Source organism: Ochotona curzoniae, unplaced genomic scaffold (assembly GCF_017591425.1).
Source record: "Ochotona curzoniae isolate NIBS_2020 unplaced genomic scaffold, NIBS_Ocur_1.0 contig_1274, whole genome shotgun sequence".
NCBI classification, from domain to species: Eukaryota; Metazoa; Chordata; class Mammalia; order Lagomorpha; family Ochotonidae; genus Ochotona; species Ochotona curzoniae.
The window spans coordinates 16,439,445-16,459,021 of NW_024465023.1; the positions used below are offsets into that span (position 1 = coordinate 16,439,445).

The 19,577-nt window shown below is 38.8% G+C and overlaps 1 protein-coding gene across 1 annotated transcript in view; it reads right to left on the minus strand.

Moving 5' to 3' along the window:
- Positions 1–1,850: 1,850 nt before the first annotated feature.
- The window catches only part of LOC121169409 (cytochrome b-245 heavy chain), a 33,507-nt gene continuing 15,780 nt past the window's right edge, over positions 1,851–19,577 (minus strand). Inside the window, exons 6-13 of the mRNA XM_040999998.1 lie at positions 17,993–18,183; positions 14,531–14,660; positions 12,270–12,362; positions 9,524–9,777; positions 8,502–8,664; positions 7,095–7,241; positions 5,426–5,550; positions 1,851–4,382 (exon numbers count right to left, since the gene is read on the minus strand). Of these exons, the coding sequence (XP_040855932.1) occupies positions 4,256–4,382; positions 5,426–5,550; positions 7,095–7,241; positions 8,502–8,664; positions 9,524–9,777; positions 12,270–12,362; positions 14,531–14,660; positions 17,993–18,183 (1,230 nt within the window). The 3' untranslated portion in view covers positions 1,851–4,255. The remainder of the gene's footprint in view (positions 4,383–5,425; positions 5,551–7,094; positions 7,242–8,501; positions 8,665–9,523; positions 9,778–12,269; positions 12,363–14,530; positions 14,661–17,992; positions 18,184–19,577) is intronic.

A 19,577-nucleotide genomic window follows, 5' to 3' on the forward strand; every position in this document is an offset into this window, starting at 1 on the left:
CAGAAGTGTTAAATATTGTTGAATCACCATAGAACAGGAGTGGGGAACATTTTTGCCTTTCAAGAGCCATTTGAATATGTGTGGCATCATTCATAGGCTATATACAAAGTTATCAACCTAAAGATTAGCCTGCTGTACATCAATGCAATTTCTAGCCCTGCCTGTGGTTGCCTTGGCTGAACCAGACTAAATGCCTGTAGACTGAATATTCCCAACTCCTTCCCTAGAGCTTCATTCAAGCAAAATAATTCCATTTCTTGATGAGTTATATTTTCTTAATTAAAATATAAAAATTAACATGAATAAAATAAGCCACTTTTTATACAAATGCTGGGGCCAGCATCCCTTATGGGTTCCAGTTCCAGTCCTGGCTGCTTCATTTTTGATCGAGCTCTCTATTTGTGGCCTGGGAAAGCAGTAGAGGATGGCCCAGAGTCCTTGGGCCCCTATACCCATGTGGGAGACCCAGAAGAAGTTCCTGGCTCCTGAATTTGGATTGGTCCAGCTTCAGCCATTGCAGCCATTTGGGAAGTGAAACAGTGGTTAGAAGATCTTTCTAGCTCTCTCGTCTGTAAGTCTGCTTTTCAAATAAAAATAAATAATCTTTAGAAAAAAAAATACCAAGACACATAGATGGCATTAACCTTTTGCCACCACTGCTTCCTAATTATTCTTGGCATATAAGTAATGCCTAGCTCAAAAGCTTAAAAATATTCTTGGATGGGCCCAACACAATGGCTCAATGGATAAATCCTCACAATGCACATGCCGGAATCCCATATGGGTGCCGGTTCGTGTCCCACATGTTCCACTTCCCATCCAGCTTCCTGCTTATTGCCTGGGAAGGCAGTGGAGGATGGCTCAGACCCTTGGGACCCTGCACCTGCATGGATACCCAGAATAAAGCTCCTAGATCCTGGCTTCAGATTGGCTCAGCTCTGGCCATTGTCACCATTTGTGGAGTGAACCGGTGGATGGAAGATCTTTCTCTCTGTTTCTCCTTCTCTCCAGAAATCTCATCTGTGTTTCCAATAAAAATAAATAAATCTTTTAAAAAGATCCCTGGTTACTTAGCCCTTGTGTACTTTATTAGTATAGTATGAAAATATGGACTTTGTTACCAGAATGACATGGGTTTAATGTTAACATTATCACTCACTACTTATAAGACCTTTGTTTATTATAAATCCTCTAACTGTTTTTTTATTTAAAAATTTGGAATATAATTGTTACATCATAGTGTTAGTGAGGGTTTAGCTGAAATGTAAGGAAAATGTTTTTCATGGTGAGAGATATATACCAAATGTCAGCTATTTCTATACTAGATCTTATCCAAAAAGCTGAGAAGCAGTAGCCATTTCTCTAATAGCCATTTGTTTTAGCTAATGTTATTTCCCTCCATGGTAATGCTTGTTGACTCCCACAGCAACATACCACGAACACACCCCTTTGCCTCTTAGGCATTTCCTAATCCCTGAGGATTGTACATTGTTGACTCATTCAGAACAGTGGCCAAGGCAACCATGAGCATGTATATCCAGTTTCACTTGACAATACACAGCTGTGAGCTTAGAAAGAGAGTTTGTGTATGGGGCTTGTTTGTCTTCAAAATTCTGTTCAGGACCTGCAGCAATACTCACTTGTCCCTTCAGCCAGCCTCTGAGGGTCACCAGGATGCTAGCACACAACTCAGACCTCAGCTGCCCCCTTCTAATCCATAAACCTTGTGGTGTTTGGCAAGTCACTTGCAGAAACAGGCAATCTCAACCCCCTCAGATGATAGAAAATTTTTGCTAGCTGAATTCACCTTTTAATAGCAATGTCAAGAACATAAACACAGGGTCAACAGATTAATTTTAATAGTTAAGCACAATTTTAATAGTTGCTTCTGGGCCCCACATCCGCTCCCCTCCCCCCGCCAAAAAATTGATGCACATATACTGCATGCAGGTATTCAAATTTTATAAACATGATATTGCAAAGGCTGGGGAAGTAAGGAAAGCTTTCCAAACTTTGAGATTAAAAGCAATGCTTCAAGATTCTATTAGTACCTGTTACTAAATACTATATATTCAATGCTTAAAAAAAAAAAAAAGCAGTGCAGGCAGCCAGGGACTTGGGAGAATAAAGCATGAAGTTTTCACAAAGGCAAACACTATTATACCTTCACACTTGTTCCTTAATAAACCAAATAACACAAGGTAGGTCTTTGCTGATGGGTTGGTATCAAAGATAGAAAACCCTGTAGAAAACTTCTGACAGCAACAAATGGAACTGGTTTTTGTTATACCATATAGGTCAGCAAGGACTAATGTTCCCAGACTCCTTAGACCTGTGGTTTCTCCTCTTGCTCACATTTTGATGGGGAGAATTGAAACTATGCACACTGTGGAATGACTAACCTGATACCTAGCGTGCAATGTGAACAGGCTGGGTCTAAAATTCCCTAGAGATTTTCCTGGTACATTGTGGATAAGCAGCATTCACATCTCAGGCCCTGTTTGCCAGAACTGACCCTTTATTTCCAAGGATTCTAGGAGAACAAAGGAAGTACGGAGTACTACAGAGTGCTTCGAGGACCAGTTAAGTTTTTATTTACTTTGTATCAGTTTCTTGAATGTCCCCGGTCAGCATCAAAATTTGTGACCAAAATGTAAAAACCAACTGTAAAAGACTCAATGTTATGTGTAATGTAAAGATGAGCCTTCATGTCTCTTTCAATCACTAAGTTAGTTCAAAAGCTTAAGAATTCTGGGGTGGTGACTCATGGGAGACTGCCGTCCCTTCTCTTTCCTTTTGTCATTTGCTCTTTCTTTCATTCACTCTGCTCTGTTCCCTTCCCTCTGCTCCTTTATCTTTGTTCCTCATTACCAAAGTCGAATGATTATTTTAAAGATCTGCGGTTTCAGGAGGTGGAGCAAATAAAGCTGTTTTTAGTTCCCAGAAATGAGAACAGTTTTAAGAAAAACAACTGCTTCTGACCACACTAACAGTGATTTAGGCTCTTTCCCTTTTATTATCCAGAGCAGTAAGCTGTGAATTTTAGTTTCTAGGATGTAAATTTTCAGGAAGAAGCAGATGATGATATAATAAAAATAAATGATTAGCCACACACATAAACATCCATTTGTACCTTTAAAGTGAAAAAAAATGGGGGGGGAGGGATAGGAGATAGATGCTATTTAAAGCAAACGTGCATGTGAAATGCATAATTGCCTGTTTCTTAACTTCAGAATTCACAATGCCTGGCTGGAGGGCACTCTTTCAGTTGGTAAACCACTCTACATTTCTTTCATAGCACGGGGAACAGGATTAGAGGGGCCAGCAGAATTATGGCAGGAGATGAATCATCTGCCTTCATTCTCCTTTCCTCCATGCTTCAAATAAAAATGTGGGAGACTCTTCAGACTATCCTATTGGATAATACTTTTAGCCTATTCTCTACCCTTGTGGAATTACATTCATTTGATTTATAAGAATAACCAGAATGATTTCCATAGATAATTCTGATGAAAAATTTTAAGTAATTTTACCCTGGCATTGCATGAACCTAGAAGCATTCTTGCAGCAACTTTTCCTTGAGAGTCCATTGTCTGCTAAGAAACATGCCAAATGCTGACAATGACAGTGGCTTCTGTCAATTCTACTATTTTTATCATGGAAGCATCTCTGACCCATTTAGACTGGGAAATTGGTCTACTAGAGTGCTCTCAGATGTCACCACTGTCACTAACAAATGTTAAAACATGTTCAGCTATTCCTGTATCTCTTATCGGAAACATTTCCTTCATTATGACAATGATGATAAGAAAGATGATGCAAACTAACAAAATGGCCATTATTTCTTGGTTTGCTGCTGCTTTTTGGATATAAAAATCAATTTTGAGACAGTCTGATTTTGTGGAAAGACTACCAGACTTCAAGCCAGATGGCCTAGATATGCTGTCAGGAAAGTACTGAAACTATTTGAGTTCCCATTTTGTTAAATCCTACAGTGAGTCCTGGAATCCTGGCCCGATCTTTGTCTGGCATTACTGAAATAATGAATTAATGTTTTCAAAAGTCTTCTGAAAACCATAAAGCTCTATATAAATGTAGCATTGCTAGCAAACAATCTTTGACACTCCTTTCAAGAGAATTTGTAATATTACATTTTCCTTCTATTTTTTTTTAAAGACAGAAGAAAATATCATTAATTAGTCTTCTTTGGGCACCGTGCAGCATAACTCATGTTTATCCTCTTGGCCAGGATGAACTAGAAGTTTTCCTTGTTGAAAATGAAATGCACTCCCCGAGGGCCAGATTCAGAGTTAGAGATGCTCTGCTTGCTGAGGGTTTCAGCCAAGGCTTCAGGTCCACAGAGGAAAACTCCTATTCTGGTACTTTCAGGAAAGAAGGAAAAAAGAAAACACATTCAGGCTTTGGGATGAGAGGCTACAACAGAGGCAAAGGAGGTGAGGAAATTTCCTATTGAGTTGATGTCCCAGGGCTCCTTTTGTTGTTGTTACAAATGGCAGAGTTCAAATTACTCTTTGGAAAGGTAGATCATTCAACAGTCGCTTTTCTAGAAAAATGACAATCACACCGAGCTTTGGGCAACTTCTACCACAGAGTAAATAGCAGTTCAGGAGTCTTTGGCTTCAGAACTTTGTGTCCCCAGTCCCTCTCTAACATCCTGGAAACAGGAACATGCCTTAGGTACACCAGCTCTGCCAACAGCTTGCTGTGGCTTCATTTCTCTAAACTTTATCCCAGATCCTTGCGCTTCACAGTGTTGTTCCAGATTAAGAGCCTCCATGTTAATTAGACTGTAAACACTGCAGATTCCAGGACCACTCCTGATACCTAGTAAATCAGTATCTGTAGCTGTCAAGGATCCCCAGGGGTTTTGTATTCTCATTAAACTGTTAACAGGCAGTGGTCTAGTGGATGTATTCATGATGATCTTTTGCATTTCTAGTGTGTTCTAGCAAGATAAGAATTGCCCTCCATGTTTCATGCTGGCCAAAACAAGTAAAAACGACCTTGGGACATCTTTCAATTTAGGATTTTAAACTCAGCAGTTGTAACGGAATTAAAGAACAGTATATTCTTAATAAGCATAAGTAATGTTGAATATTTAAAAGAAGTAGATAAACTAGTGAAATTTAGGAGACTAAAAGAAAGAACCAGGCTATGGCTCTATTTGGGATAACTGGGTTAACAAGCTCTGGGAATTTTTCCTAACCCTTTTGGTAATTTTGGTTTGATGTGAAGATTGTGCCTTAAAGCCAGAGGTACCTTGCCTTCATATTATGCATGAGTTCAACTCCTATATAGTAACATGGGTATCCTAGTTTGAAATATACAAGTCTACCCATGCTTGGCAGTTGCTGCTTTAAGCAAATCACCAGCCTCAAGAACACCTTGGCGAGGGATTACTTACTTAGGATGTTGGCTTGCGATTGTCTTGAACTCATTATCCCAGTTGGGCCGTCCATAGAGTGTCTTTTGCTTCAGGCCTGTAATCACATCTTTCTCCTCATCATGGTGCACAGCAAAGTGATTGGCCTACAAGAAAGCACATGAATTCAGAAAAAAAAGGAGAGAAATACTATATAAACATGTTATATAAAAATGCTGGGTAAAAAAGATGAACAAACTGTGATCTCAATCTGGAACAGGAGATCTTGAAGTATAAATGCCCAGCATCCTATTTGTAGAAGAGGGTGTGGTGAGCTTCATGAAGCGACAAAAGCATTCTTAGGAGAACAAAAGGGGAATGGGCAGATACGAAAGGCCGCACTTGAGTCAGACATTGAAGTATAGTTAGTGCTTTTCTGTTTTTCTCTCTGCTCTGTATTTGACTTTCTCTCTTCACCCTAATATACGAGTATTCCTATAAAAAGACACTAACAACTGAAACAATCATAGACTAAATTATAGTCAAATGAGAGCTCATGCAAGTGGTCATGGAAAAGGCATACTGTGGAAAACCTTACATAGATCTCAAAAATTCATTATACCCTCAAGGGTATATATATACACACACACACACATGCACACATATGTACACTACACACACACCAGAATGCTTCAAAGAGTTGATGAAAAGATAGACTTAGAAGGTAAGTTTATTCAATGCAAATATATTTGGAAATCCACACATTGCTTTTTTATAACATGCCTTTTCTATAAACATTTACCCTTACGTAGTACCTTTAAGATATATATGTTGATTCATTTACAAAGTATAATCATAAACTGCTGAGAGGGCTAAGAGTGCTAACTCAGAAGCATTGTAACTGTCGTTTGCTCTTAGGCAAATTACCTAGTGTGTTCTGGGCTTTGGTGTCTGTTTCTTCATTTGTAAACTCTGAAAAATATAATCTCAGAGGGTTGTGGGGAGGATATAATAAGACAATCTATGTAAATACTGAGAGAAATAACTGTAACATGGCAAGCTATCCTTTGATGTCTGTTGGGTTTGATTTCAGCTGCCCCTTCCTCAAGGATACCCAAGTCCCAAATGTGAAGATGCTCAAGTCTCTTACAGAGAATGAAGTGGCATTGTAAGTAGCCAAATACATCCTCCCTTACATTTTAAATTGTATCTAGATTATTTAAACCACATAATATAATGGGCATGCTGTGTAAATGGGTGTCATATTGTGTTGTCTAAGGGATAAGATGTGTTCAGTACAGATATGGCAAACAGTACATATATTTAGTAACCAGCAATGTATTGATTGTATTATAAAACATATATAAACACATAAAGAAACACACATACAGTGAGAAAATGAGCCAGCTAATATAATTTTCCCCATAACACAGTGAAGCATCTTAGCCACTTTGAGACAAATCCCTTGGTGAGAACATTGCTTGTCAAAGTTAAAGATTTTCTTCCTTCGCAGGTCTTGTAACTTTGAATCTAGCCTTAGCAATTTTACCATCATGTGGAGATGCTGAATAAGAGGGAACAGGCTGTACCACCAATAACCATTATCTGTCCTTGGAAAAAACCAATGCACAGAAAACACCAATTACCATGGGTAAGCTGATAAACCCTGAACACTATGGAAAGAATCGGAGACGTGAAGACTTTTCCTCACCTGAGACTCATCCCAGCCGGTGAGGTAGATGTTGTAGCTGAGAAAGTCAGCATTATTCCTTTCCTGCATCTGGGTCTCCAGCAGCTGCAGCAAGTCTGCAAACCACTCAAAGGCATGCGTGTCACGGCACAGCCAGTAGAAGTAGATCTGAAAGAGGGATGGTTTACACTTAGATACACCTGATTTTCATTAACATGTGGATTTCTACTACCCCCAAATCATTTCCTGATGGACAGGATGTCTGGAAGTACAGGTTTTCAGACAGCTCTGGGCATGACACAGACTAGTTCATATGAATTTGCTTTGGCTTTCACACTGTCAAGGCAGTGAATACGTTGACCTCAGGATAGTTTTTAAAATACCATTGGCCCATCAACTTTCCCTTCAGAGCTACTCTTTCTTTCCTACAATCTCTGGCTTCCTTTGTACCTCCTCGCAGAAAGGTTAGTGGGATCCAGGTTAGCACCAGCTAGTCTAGTCAAAATTTATTAAAGATATCTTTCATTGGACAATGAAAATAAATTTGCATGAAACAAAAATCCTCTGTGAATTGATCCTGAGAATATACACATAAGAAGTAAAAATTTTGGTTCCTGCTTTCTTCCTGCAAGTATATAATTGGGGGTGGGGTGGAAATTGAATCAATCTCAATATTTAACAATGGGATGATGGAAAAATTATTATATATTTTTTAAAGATTTATTTTTTAAATTTTTTATTGGAAAGGCAGATACACAGAGAGGAGAGACAGAGAGGAAGATCTTCCGTCCAATGATTCACTCCCCAAACGGCCGCAATGGCTGGAGCTGAGCCAATCCGAAGCCAGGAGCCTCTTCTGGGTCTCCCACGCGGGTGCAGGGTCCCAAAGCTTTGGGCCGTCCTCCACTGCTTTGCCAGGCCACAGGTAGGGAGCTGGATGGGAAGCGGGGCTGCCAGGATTAGAACCGGCGCCAATATGGGATCCTGGGCGTACAAGGCGAGGACCTTAACCACTACACCATCACGCCGGGCCCGGAAAAATTATTGTATATTCTCTCAAAGGAACATGAAAGAATCATCATAATCACTATAAAACCTGAACACAATTTCAGTAATATGTTTAGGTATGAAATTGTACACTCAATATTTATACATTCACTGTTTCCCAACTTTCTTTCTTTGGAATTTCAAATAATGTGATACAAAATATAACATATTGCTTTCACTAAATGGCCTTCTTTTATGAGTATGGAAGCACATTTAACTTATCCAATGGGCCTTTGAAGAGAAATCTGCTTTCTGGGACAAACTTAAAGTTTCTCTTCACTTCCTCTTGCCTTAGTCAGCCTTACGCCTTATCACACTATCAGGCTACACTTAGCAGAGTGGGATAACCACTCCAAACTCTCAGAAAATGAAGGAACATACCTTTTTTAGCCTCAGATTTGTGGCGTTATTGCAATATTTGTACCAGACAGACTTGAGGATGGATGCAAACGGTGTCACTCCAATTCCCGCTCCCACTAACATTACCACCTCATAGCTGAACACATCTTCACTTGCTGTGCCAAAGGGCCCGTCAACTGCTATCCTGAATTGAAGTTGGAGGAAATTGTTATTATTGCTCTTCAAAGTAAGATGGGACATCTTTTATTATTGAAGACATGTGTCTATTTAAACTTCAACAATGTATTTATGTGAAGCTTTCTTTTGTGAAACAAATTTCAAATAACCAACTCAATACTCAACCTAACTACACAGGGGTTGGAAATAAGACTTTTCAGCCAACCATATGTATAAGCACCTGATATCTCAGTATGGATTTTTAAAACTTTCTTCACCCCTCTGAACATTGTGCATACACACACACACACACACACACACACCTGCATCTCTTGCAAGAAAATCCTCACTTAAAATTCTTGCTTATATTGAATACTGTAGTGAGAATTTTTAACATCAAAACATCTTACTGATTCAATATCCCCATTCCTCTTTTGTCTATTCTTGGAACTATCTTACAAGCTTTTCTTCAACATTCACAAAGTGCCTGAAGTTATGTTAGGCATACAGGGTGAAGAAGGCAAAGCAAATAACATATGGCATTTATCCTCAAATAAATCATGCCCATGAAAATATAAGAAGTTCTTTCAAACACTGAAAGTTAATGTAATTCGGCTTTGACTCTCATATTTAAAGTAACTCATATTTAAAGGACTATTCATGACTAAAATTCATACATTTTATATTTCATGTGAGATATTTGAAACTGCATAAACACAACACACTGACACAACAGGAAACACAGAGATAAGAAACTGTTTTCTTAGAACCTCTGTGTGTTATGAGAGAGGCTCAGGACCTAATTCAATGAGATACAGGGAAAAAGAAATATTCTGTGTCATTTTTCCTGAACCCATGCACATTTGCTTTGGGCATTTTATACTTACTTAGGTAGTTTCCATGCATCTTGAAACTCCTGCTTATCACAACCACAAGCCTTGAACAGCCCCTCAGTCCAGTCCCCAACAATACGGATATGGATGCTGAAGAAGTCTTCCTCAGGGGCAGAGGTCAGTGTGAAAGGGTGCCACTCCAGCTTGGACACAGCGGGGCACTTGACAAAAATATATTGTCCCACCTCCATCTTGAAACCCTTCTTCTTCATTTGTAGTTCAATGGTTTTGAAAGGGTGAGTGACCACCTATGAAATAAAACATTTCTTTGGGGTCCAGTGCTATGGGATAGCGAGTTAAGCCACTGCCTGTGACACTGGCATTCCATATGGGCACCAGTTCATGTCTCAGGTGCTCCATTTCTGATACTGCTCTCTGCTTATACCCTGGAATAGCAGTGGAGGATGGCTCAAGTACTTGGGTTCCTGAACTCTCATAGGAAGCCCAGACTAGTCCACCTCCACCCATCATGGCCATTTGGACAGGAGTGGAGGATCTCTCTCTCTCTCTCTCTCTCCCTCTCTTTCCTGGCAACAAGGTTGAACTTGGAGAATAAGATGCCAGGTGAACTAAAGCCAGGCACAGCAAGGCAAGTTCTGCATGATATTACTTATACATGGAATCTAAAAAAGTTGCCACAGAAGTTACAAGTAGAATAGGGTTATCAGAGGCTGGAGGTAGAAAGGAGGAGGGACACAGCGAGAAGTTGGTCAACAGGTTCAATGTTACAGGTAGCTAGGAGGAATAAGAGCTGATCCTTTTTTGTACAGTAAGTGACTAGATAATGATGAAATAGTGTATATTTAAAGCAAAAAGCTAGAATAAAAATTTTAAATATTTTCACTACAAAGAAATGATAAAAATTTCAAATATTTCCACTACAAAGAAATGATAAATGTTGAGGTGATAGATATGCTAAATATTATGGTCTGGTCATTCTATCATGTACAGATGCATAAAAACATTACATCGTGCATCATAAATATGTGCGATTATTCTGTGACAACTAGAAATTAAACTAAAAGTATTGTTTCTTTGATGATTCCATATATGCCTAGAAGAAATTTATATATATATGTATATATATATTTTTTATTGTAAAGTCAGATATACAGAGGAGAGACAGAGAAGAAGATCTTATGTCCACTGATAGACTACCCAAGTAGCCGCAATGGCTGGAGCTAATCTGAGTCCAGGAGCCAGGAGCTTCTTCCAGGTCACCCACGCGGGTGCAGGGTCCCAAGGCTTTGGGCCGTCCTCGACTGCTTTCCCAGGCCACAAGCAGAGAGCTGGATGGGAAGTGGAGAACTTTGTATTTTAAAGTAAAGATGAGTTAAGACATGCCAAAGTAAAAAAAAAAAATTAAATAGAAACAAAACAACAATTTTAAATATTGACTGATATTGAGGACTTCTCTTTTCACAAGTGAGAAGTGTGGAAATGTGTGAATTTTTTCCGATAAAAAGAGCCAAATGTTTGCAAAACTTGTGAATTAAATATATCTTACATAATAAATCTGTAAACAACTTGTCTTCTTTAATGAAATGAGGCATTGTCAAGATTCATCTTGAAAATAGAAAACGACGATTACATTGAAAAAATGTACAGCATGTTGCAATTTTGTGTGATGAAAACAATTTTTAGCACATTGCGATTTTGTCATACTGGCAGAAACAGAATTTAAAGATGTGTTAGCGGACAGCATGTTCACTGGAATGCTCTTGTTTCTTATATTTGTTTCTGAGAGAGGGAAATTATTGTGCTTTCTTTATAGAAAAACACATTTTTCCTTAAACTATGTTTAAGAAAAATACTAAAAATGAATAAAAGAAAAAAAATTTTTAAAAGAAAACACTTGTTCAGTTCAGTCATTTCTTGTTTAGTAAGGGAAAATTTTTGGCAGCTTGTTTTGCTGATCTGTGGGATTTTCTTCACAAATCTATTGTAAATATAAAAGAAGAACTGTTGTGGTTTCATATTTTAAGACTTCTAATGTCAGCTAAATTTGTCTTACTATAACCCTTCGTACACACCAAATGAGAACATCATTCGTGGGCTAAGAAAAGAATTTGTGTGCTTTACAAAAAAGATCCATAGTAGGCTTTTGGTACATACTTTTAGACTTGGTCAAACTGAACGAAATTTTATTTGATCAAAATGGTCTTCCCTTGCATTTGCTAAAGCTATAACAAGGGGTTTCTATTTCTACGTATCTGGATATTATTTATTTTGTGATGAGGAAAAGTACAAAAATGTGTGTTGCAGGGTGGCAGAGAGGGGCACTACTCTAGATTTGGAGTTCTGAGGGTGAATCTGAGGTGCAGCTTGGGGCACTTTGCCCGATTTGCTGTGATTACAATACAAAGCCCAGAACAAGAATCTTCCCCTAAATCTTTGGTTTTTCTGGCATCTGAAAATTTTAATCCTCATTTACATCCTTTAAACTCAGCTTTTCTTTCCTCCACTTCTAACTATATAATGCCACAATGTACACACTAGTTGAGGTGGGGGTGAGTCAGGTCAGGATTCATGCAAACAAACGCTTGGCTTCATTTTAACACAGAAGATGAGAAGTTTCAGCTTTCCCAATAAAGGCCCAACCTGTTGATTACTAACCTAAATACGGTGGATAAAATATCAGAGGTCATCTTGCTGTTTTAAATTCAATCAACAGAAAACTGAACAAAAGACAACTATGACCAATGCTATGACTCCTCATAATTCCTAAATGAAATAATACCTTGGTGATGACCACCTTCTGCTGAGATCGCCAAAACCGGACCAACCTCTCACACAGATACAGGAACATAGGACCCACTATCCATTTCCATGTCTGCAATAAAAGCAAAAATTAAACATGTTAAGGGATTGTAGCTAAAAAGAGATTCCAAGGAAGAAAAAAAAAATCTTTCAAGTAGTTAATCTAGAGGAATGTTGAAATATTTGACATTAGAGAAGTAAGTTTCTCCTATAACAAAGTAAGTAAAAACACAACATTATGATATATTACTAAGTTAATAAAAAGGAACATTCTGCTTAGCCACATTGGGGAACTGTATCCACAGAATGAAACTTCCCCAAGAGGAACTGCCCCCAAGAATGTGATTTCCTCTCATGTCGCAACTGTAGTTGCAATAATTTTACAAGAGTGCAAGGTTGGTTTCAGAATTAATATTTTCTAAAGGATAGCATTTCAGCAACATGATATTTTTAATGCAACATTGTGCTCACCATGTAGTCAAAGATTAATCTTGTGCAAGATGACAGATTTGTGCAAGATTTTTTAGCGATTTCTTCAATAGGTTTGAAGGAGGTTTGTAGTGTACTTGCTGAGTTGAGACAAACCCAAATATTTTCAGATTTTTCTACATAGCTCTCTGCTCTGAATATGCACTGTTTTAGCAAATCAGCATTACTTTGTGGTACTACTGAATATGTAAAAACATTTAGGCCAAATCAATCAATCCTGGGACTGTACAGTTGAGCTCCTAGTCCAACATGTGAAGTATTAGACTTTTAGAAGACAATACTTGAGGTGAACTTGTAGCATATCAGGCTAGGACTCAGTCTGTACTGCTGGCATCTCATGTGAGTATCGATTTCAGTCCCAGTTGCTTAACTTCTGAACCATTTCCATGGTAATTCACTGGGAAAACAGATGCACTCAGGTGGGAGACCCAGGGAGGCTCCTGGCTTGGAACTGGCCCAGTTCTGCCTGTTGCAGCCTTTTGGATGTATGAACCAACAAATGGGAGATTCTCTCTCTCTCTCTCTCTCTCTCTCTCTCTCTCTCTCTCTCTCTCTCTCTCTCTTTCTTCTCTCCCTCTCTCCCTCCCCCCACCCCTCTCGACTTTCACATCTCTAATAGCCCCAGAGAGCTGGAAGTTCCTATGAGGTGGCTAGGTAGATGCCAATTATAGCAGTAGAATTCTGACCTCAGCTGTCATTGAGGAATTTGCCTTCCTCAACGCATAAGAAGGCCAGCAATACAGTTTCCTTTTTGTCTTTTCCACCAATGTCTGCCTGTAGCAGTGGCAGCTCACTGATATATTTATTGTCCTCATTGAGCAAGAATGCTTAAGATGTGAACTCCTCACATAACATGCTATGTCTACAAGAAGAGTATCCCCATGCTAAGAGAGTAGGAAAAGAGACAGGAGAAGATGGGATGAGAAATGTGCCTTTATGTTACATTGTGTTTAAGGAAAAACTAATAACACCATTCAGAAAGCTTGTATAAATTTTGATTCTTGTCTACTTTTACACCAGTGGCTGACTCAATAGCCAATAAAATACACTAATATTGTCTGCCAATAGAAAAAACATAATGGGGATTACAGGGCACACTTCTCACATCATGGAGCAGAAATATTGAGAAAACATAAAAACAGAGCCCTTCAATGTTCTCTATGGAAGAATATTCTATCATGTTTTCCCTTGGTCAGCGTTGCCACCCTCCTGTCCCACCCATATGGCACCTTTGGGTATTGGTATGAACCTGCCTATCTCTAGCTTCATTTATGCCCCATAGATGGGACCTCTCGATATTAAAAAGAAACACAATGTGCTGCCTCATCAATTTCCCTCCCTGTTTAGACCGTCTTATTTTTGAAAGAGGCCCCTAGCTCCATAGAAGTAACTTATTTGAACTGTCCTATTCAGTTCAGGATGGAATCACCCAAATGTCCTTACAAAACAAACAAACAAAATCATCAACTTCTGTTATCATGACCCTTATAAGCAGAAGCAAGATGGAACCTCTTGAAACCAAATAGCACTTTTAAAAAACACTGCTTTTCTAACTTCTGTAATGAGACAGAAAAATGAAAATCTTATTTGTCTAGAAACATTTTTTCCAATAAGTACTGCAACAAAAACCAAACATAACATTTTAGCAGCCCCATAACATTTATAATGTACAACTCTGTGACATTTGTACATGTTTCTTAGATGTTGTTGGAAGATTTTGAGTAATTAAATGCCACAATGTATTATACATACCATAGGAGGGTTCCCGGCAAACTCTGGGATTGTGCAGTTCTCCATCTTTCCCCAATCTCGGATATGTTGCTCACAAAACTCTGGATCGTGAATCTTCAAGCTATAATTGGTTTGCCCACGTACGATTCGTCTGGGAAAAAATATGAGTTCAGCTCACTTAGTAGCAAGGCATTATGCTTTCTTTCCCCAGATTCTGGGAATCTTTAAAATATTTTCGCACAGGTCCTGTATGTCTCTCTCAAAGTAGTACATTTATCACCCTTTCTAACTAATTAAAGTAAAGCAAAAAATAAAATGTAAATGTTCTTGAATAATGGAAAAAACACATGCAATGTCACAAGGACTATCTATAATGCAACATTATAGAGGCTAAGTCTCGGATCACCAATGCGTTTTCTTAAAGGGAGAACTCATGCTTCTGAGTCAAGTATCATTGTCATTCTGCCTGCTCTACTTTCAGACCAGGGATGGTCTCCCAATGAAACTGTTGAATTTATCTGGACAATAAGATGCTGGACTCTCTGCAGGGTCCATGCATGCAATGAAGGAATCATAACTGGATATGAACTGTACTACTGTAACAATATGGAGGAATTTAATATGGGGGAGGGCTTTTTGGAGGGGATGGGAGAATCCCAGAGCCTATGAAACTGTGTCATAAAATGAAAAAAAAAATTAAAGTTGCTAATCTTAAAAAAAGTATCATTGTCATTGACAAACAAAGAAAACCAGAAAAATGACAAATGAAAGAGAGTAATTGTTAGCTCATACAGTGCTTCTGTATGAATTAGAAAAAGGCATCCCTTCCAAGAGGACAGTCTCATAGGCAACATTTATCCTCTGTGGCCAAGCACCTTTGTATAGCAGACAACCCAAACGGTAAGATACAGTAGCCCTAGGACTTAGCCCAAGTGTTTTATCAATTTTATCTCAATGAAACTCAAAGGCTGTCTTTTTGAGAAGACATAATTTTAGCGTGATGATGGCATTTTCACAGATATCTGGACTGAGAGAAACTACCTCGAAGTGTTACAGCTCATTCACTTCAGTTCAATAGGTAAAAATTGAAAAACCTAAGACAGTTCTGAGTTTAGTGAGGATAGAAAAAGGGAGGCACAAAAGTAAGTAAGTCATGTCCCTGACCTTCAGGAACACAATTGACAGAATCTTCAGAATATAGAAGAGAAGCAAGACATTTTTATCATGCCATTTGATATATTATGACAGTTTCAATTAACCACTTGTTTGTATTCTGAGTTATTGGGGAAGAGAATTACCATGTACTGAGCATCTATTATGTTTCAAACTTGAAGAAGGGCATTATACATGATTTTTTTTTCAGTTAATCTTAATAACAAACCTAAGATGCCAGTATTATTGACCCAATTTTACAGGAGGGGAATAACAGCACAGGATGATCTGGTAACTCAAACCATAATGACTGGGTGAAAACAATCCTATTTCAAGCAAGTCAGCCTTGACTCCCAACCTCAGTTTCACCCCTTACTAATTTGGTGCACTCAGGCAAATTATAGAATTCCTTTTGTGTCTCCGTTTCTTCAGCCATAAAATAAGCATGGCAATGTCTCATGAAAGCCTAATTTAACAATCAATTGTCATTGATGTATAAAAAATGTTAGATACAAAGGAAGCATTAAACAAAATACTAAAGTCTTCATGCTCACATTCAAAAGGGAAATAAATAATAGAAAGCAAATCTGCTTTTCTCTTTACTGTTAGGACCAGTAGTCCAGAGATGTGGATTTTAATCCCAGCTAAACGGAGACAGTGAGAAATCACCTAACCAGTAGTAAGTAGCAAATTCTCAAGTGGATGTGGTAAATAAAGCCTCTTAATCTTCTGAAAGGAAGATGGATATCTGTGAAAGCTACAAATGAAGAATGATGGATTAGTAAATTACCAAAAGGGAGAAATTACTTATCTTTTCCAGAATTCTCTGAAGCCACTGGATTATGGCTAAATTCTTATTGACAGATAACTCAGTTGCTTTAGGAAAACAAAGACATTCTTTTTGTTTACTTTTTTCTTTTATTTGAGAGACAGGGATACAGAAAGAGAAAGAAAGAAGGATGGAAGAGAGGAAGGGAGAAATGAGAAAGGGAGAACTCCCATCAGTTGCTTCATTCTTCAAATGCTCACAGTGACCAGGGTTGGAAAGGGACAGAGCTGGGAGCTGAGAATGGAATCCAGAACTCCCATGCAGGTGGAAGGAATCCAATTACCTGAGTCACCATCATCACCTCCCAAGGTTCAGTTTAAGTAGTAAGTTCTGGTTATCAAATCCGGGCACTCTATTATGGAATGCAGGCATCTTAATAGACGTCTGAGGAGCTTGGCCAAGGACCTACTCCAACAGAATCATTGTCTACATTGATTTCTCAGTGCTTAGAAATTGTTAAGTAGGGGTTACAGTCAGCAAGGAGAGTAAGAATGCATTCAGTGGTTTTCAGGGGCTACCTCTCCCCTTCCTACCCCCTGCCCTTCACATTCATCTTTGCCATCTTTAGACTTGACTCTGAGCTGAAAATTTGAACTGTGAGCATTCACTCTCCGACCTTTGGTTTCCTGGGACACTATGCCCACCAGGGAACATCCCAGGCCCGCCTTTGTGTGCAGCTGGTGTGACACAGTAGAAAAAGTTCACCATCAAAGAGGACTCCCGGTAAGGTCAACTCTCCCATCTATGAGAGATGTACAACCTATTTGAGATTACCTGGGCTCCATCCTTAGAGGGCTTACCAGCTGTGTGGCCTTGCCTACATATTTGACTAGTTTTAATTTCAGGTTTGTTGTGTGCAATTTCTACTACCAGGAAATGAGGATAGTGAGAGCATCTATCTATTTTAAGGATTAAGAAAAACTTTCATTTCAACTCCTTAGCACTTGCTGTGATATGAACGAGTGCTCATCAGAAATTAGTAGCTAACTTTAATAGAGTAGAATATTTGAAGGAAAAATCCATATATGTTTTCCTACTAGCATTCCCATGGCACCTGAGATAGCTCCTCACAGACAGTAGGCAATTAATAAATGCTTGTTGGCTTAAGTCATAACTGAACTGCAGCAAATCCCTTGAAACTGATTAACCATTAACCCATCTATTTTGTGGTTTTTGTCTAATTCGATACTGACTAAATCACATAGACACTATTAAAGGTGTTGAGGACCCTACCTTTGCCCTCAACACATCTTATCCTCAGAGTTTGGTGTATTTGTCAGGCTTGCTATAAATAATTGCTGTAGCAATACCAACTGGTTGGATACCCTCAAAAAAGGGCTGCCGAGTGGTTTTTAATTGAACTGACCATCTGCTGTAATTTCACATACCCTCAGTAGGCAGGTTGGCCACTCACCAGCAAGGTTGCTGAGTTTCCATTAAGACAACCACATCTAAAAACATGAGGGATATTAAGTACCTGGCATTAGTGTTCAAATACTTACTCAGCACCATGAATGGCAAGACCAATGAAGAAGATGACAAAGAGATGGTGTGTGTACCAAAACACTTCAAAGTAAGACCTCCGGATGGTTTTGGTGGAGGATGTGATTATTAGTATGAGGCACAGTGTAATGATGATTCCAGTGATGCCGGCTAACCGAGTCACAGCCACTAACAGGCCTCCCTCAGGGTTCTGTAAAATATATACACACACACATGCAAATACATTACATACTATGGAAGGCTCTCAAGCAGAAGTACCTCGTTATAAAATGCACAGTGTATTGTGCAATAGGTACTTTCACGATCCTTTGCATAATCCTTATCATTCATTACAGACTTCTGGATTTGAAATAGACATTTCTTCATTTTAAAATGTCTTAAGTGGTTAAAATATCCTAGGAAACATGAATTGATACGCTTAAACAATTTAAGTGAATATCAAATAAAAGAAACCAATTGAGTATAAAGCACTCCGAAAGTATCTGGCACTTTTTCTGCTTTGATTTGGAAGGGGGGTGCTTTATTTGCAAATGTATTCTGGAAACACCTAACATTTTAGGTTTGGCTTGCCAGAAGCAGGGCCTGAGATGAAGCATCATGGCAAAGTGATCTAAAAAGAAATCTACTCCAAGTGAAATGAGTAAGCTAATGGGGGATAGAACAGGAAAATGGAACAAGTCAAGCAAAGGGATGATATCAGGAAACGTCTTAGCAGGGAGAGACTCAGCTGGATCCTAGAGGGAGATTCTGCAGGCTAAGTTCTGCCTCAAAGTGAGGAATCTGTATTTTCATCATGAGCACCCATGCGTCAGTGACTAAGGACTACCCAGGGAGAGAACCATCTAGGCGAGTCCTCCTTGGTTTATGAGCATATAGGCCAATAGACTTTAATCTCCAGGGCAGGCCTCTGAAGAGGGAGTACATGTGTAGGTCATTGAAAATGAAAGCAAGAGAAGGATGGAAGGGTACAGATACAATAAAAATGATCCAAAGAGATCTAGGCAGAGTAACAATGTCAGTTCACCACAGTATTTTATATTACCAGTCTCATGTGTCATGTGGCAAATTACGACCATTGTAAAAGAAAAGTGTGCAAAATATGGTAGGGGAGGAATTTCTGTTTAGTTTGATGCTGTTTAACTCTGTCCCTAAGTAGATGAAATTTTTTCATGTCAGTCTGAGTATAATAAATTCTTTCACAAAATAATGTCTTCTGTTATTTAAGAGAGAGAGAGAGAGAGAGAGAGAGAGAGAGATTTGTTTATTTATTTGAGAGTTACAGAGAGAAAAGGAGAGAAAGAGAGATCCTCCATTTGCTGGTTCACTTCTCATGTGGCCACAATGGCCAGGACTGAACCAGGCTAAAGCCAGGAGCCAGGAACCTCATCTCAGACTCCCATGTAAGTGCAGGGGTCTAAACACTTGGGTCATTTTCCCTTGCTTTTCCCAAGCCATTAGCAGAGAGTTAGATGGAAAGTGAAGCAGATGAGATAAAAATGTTTGGAATTCAATATAATTGAACCATCTTCCATCTTGCCAAGCCTTTTGGGCACATGAATATTGCTTGGCATTTCTCTCTCTCTC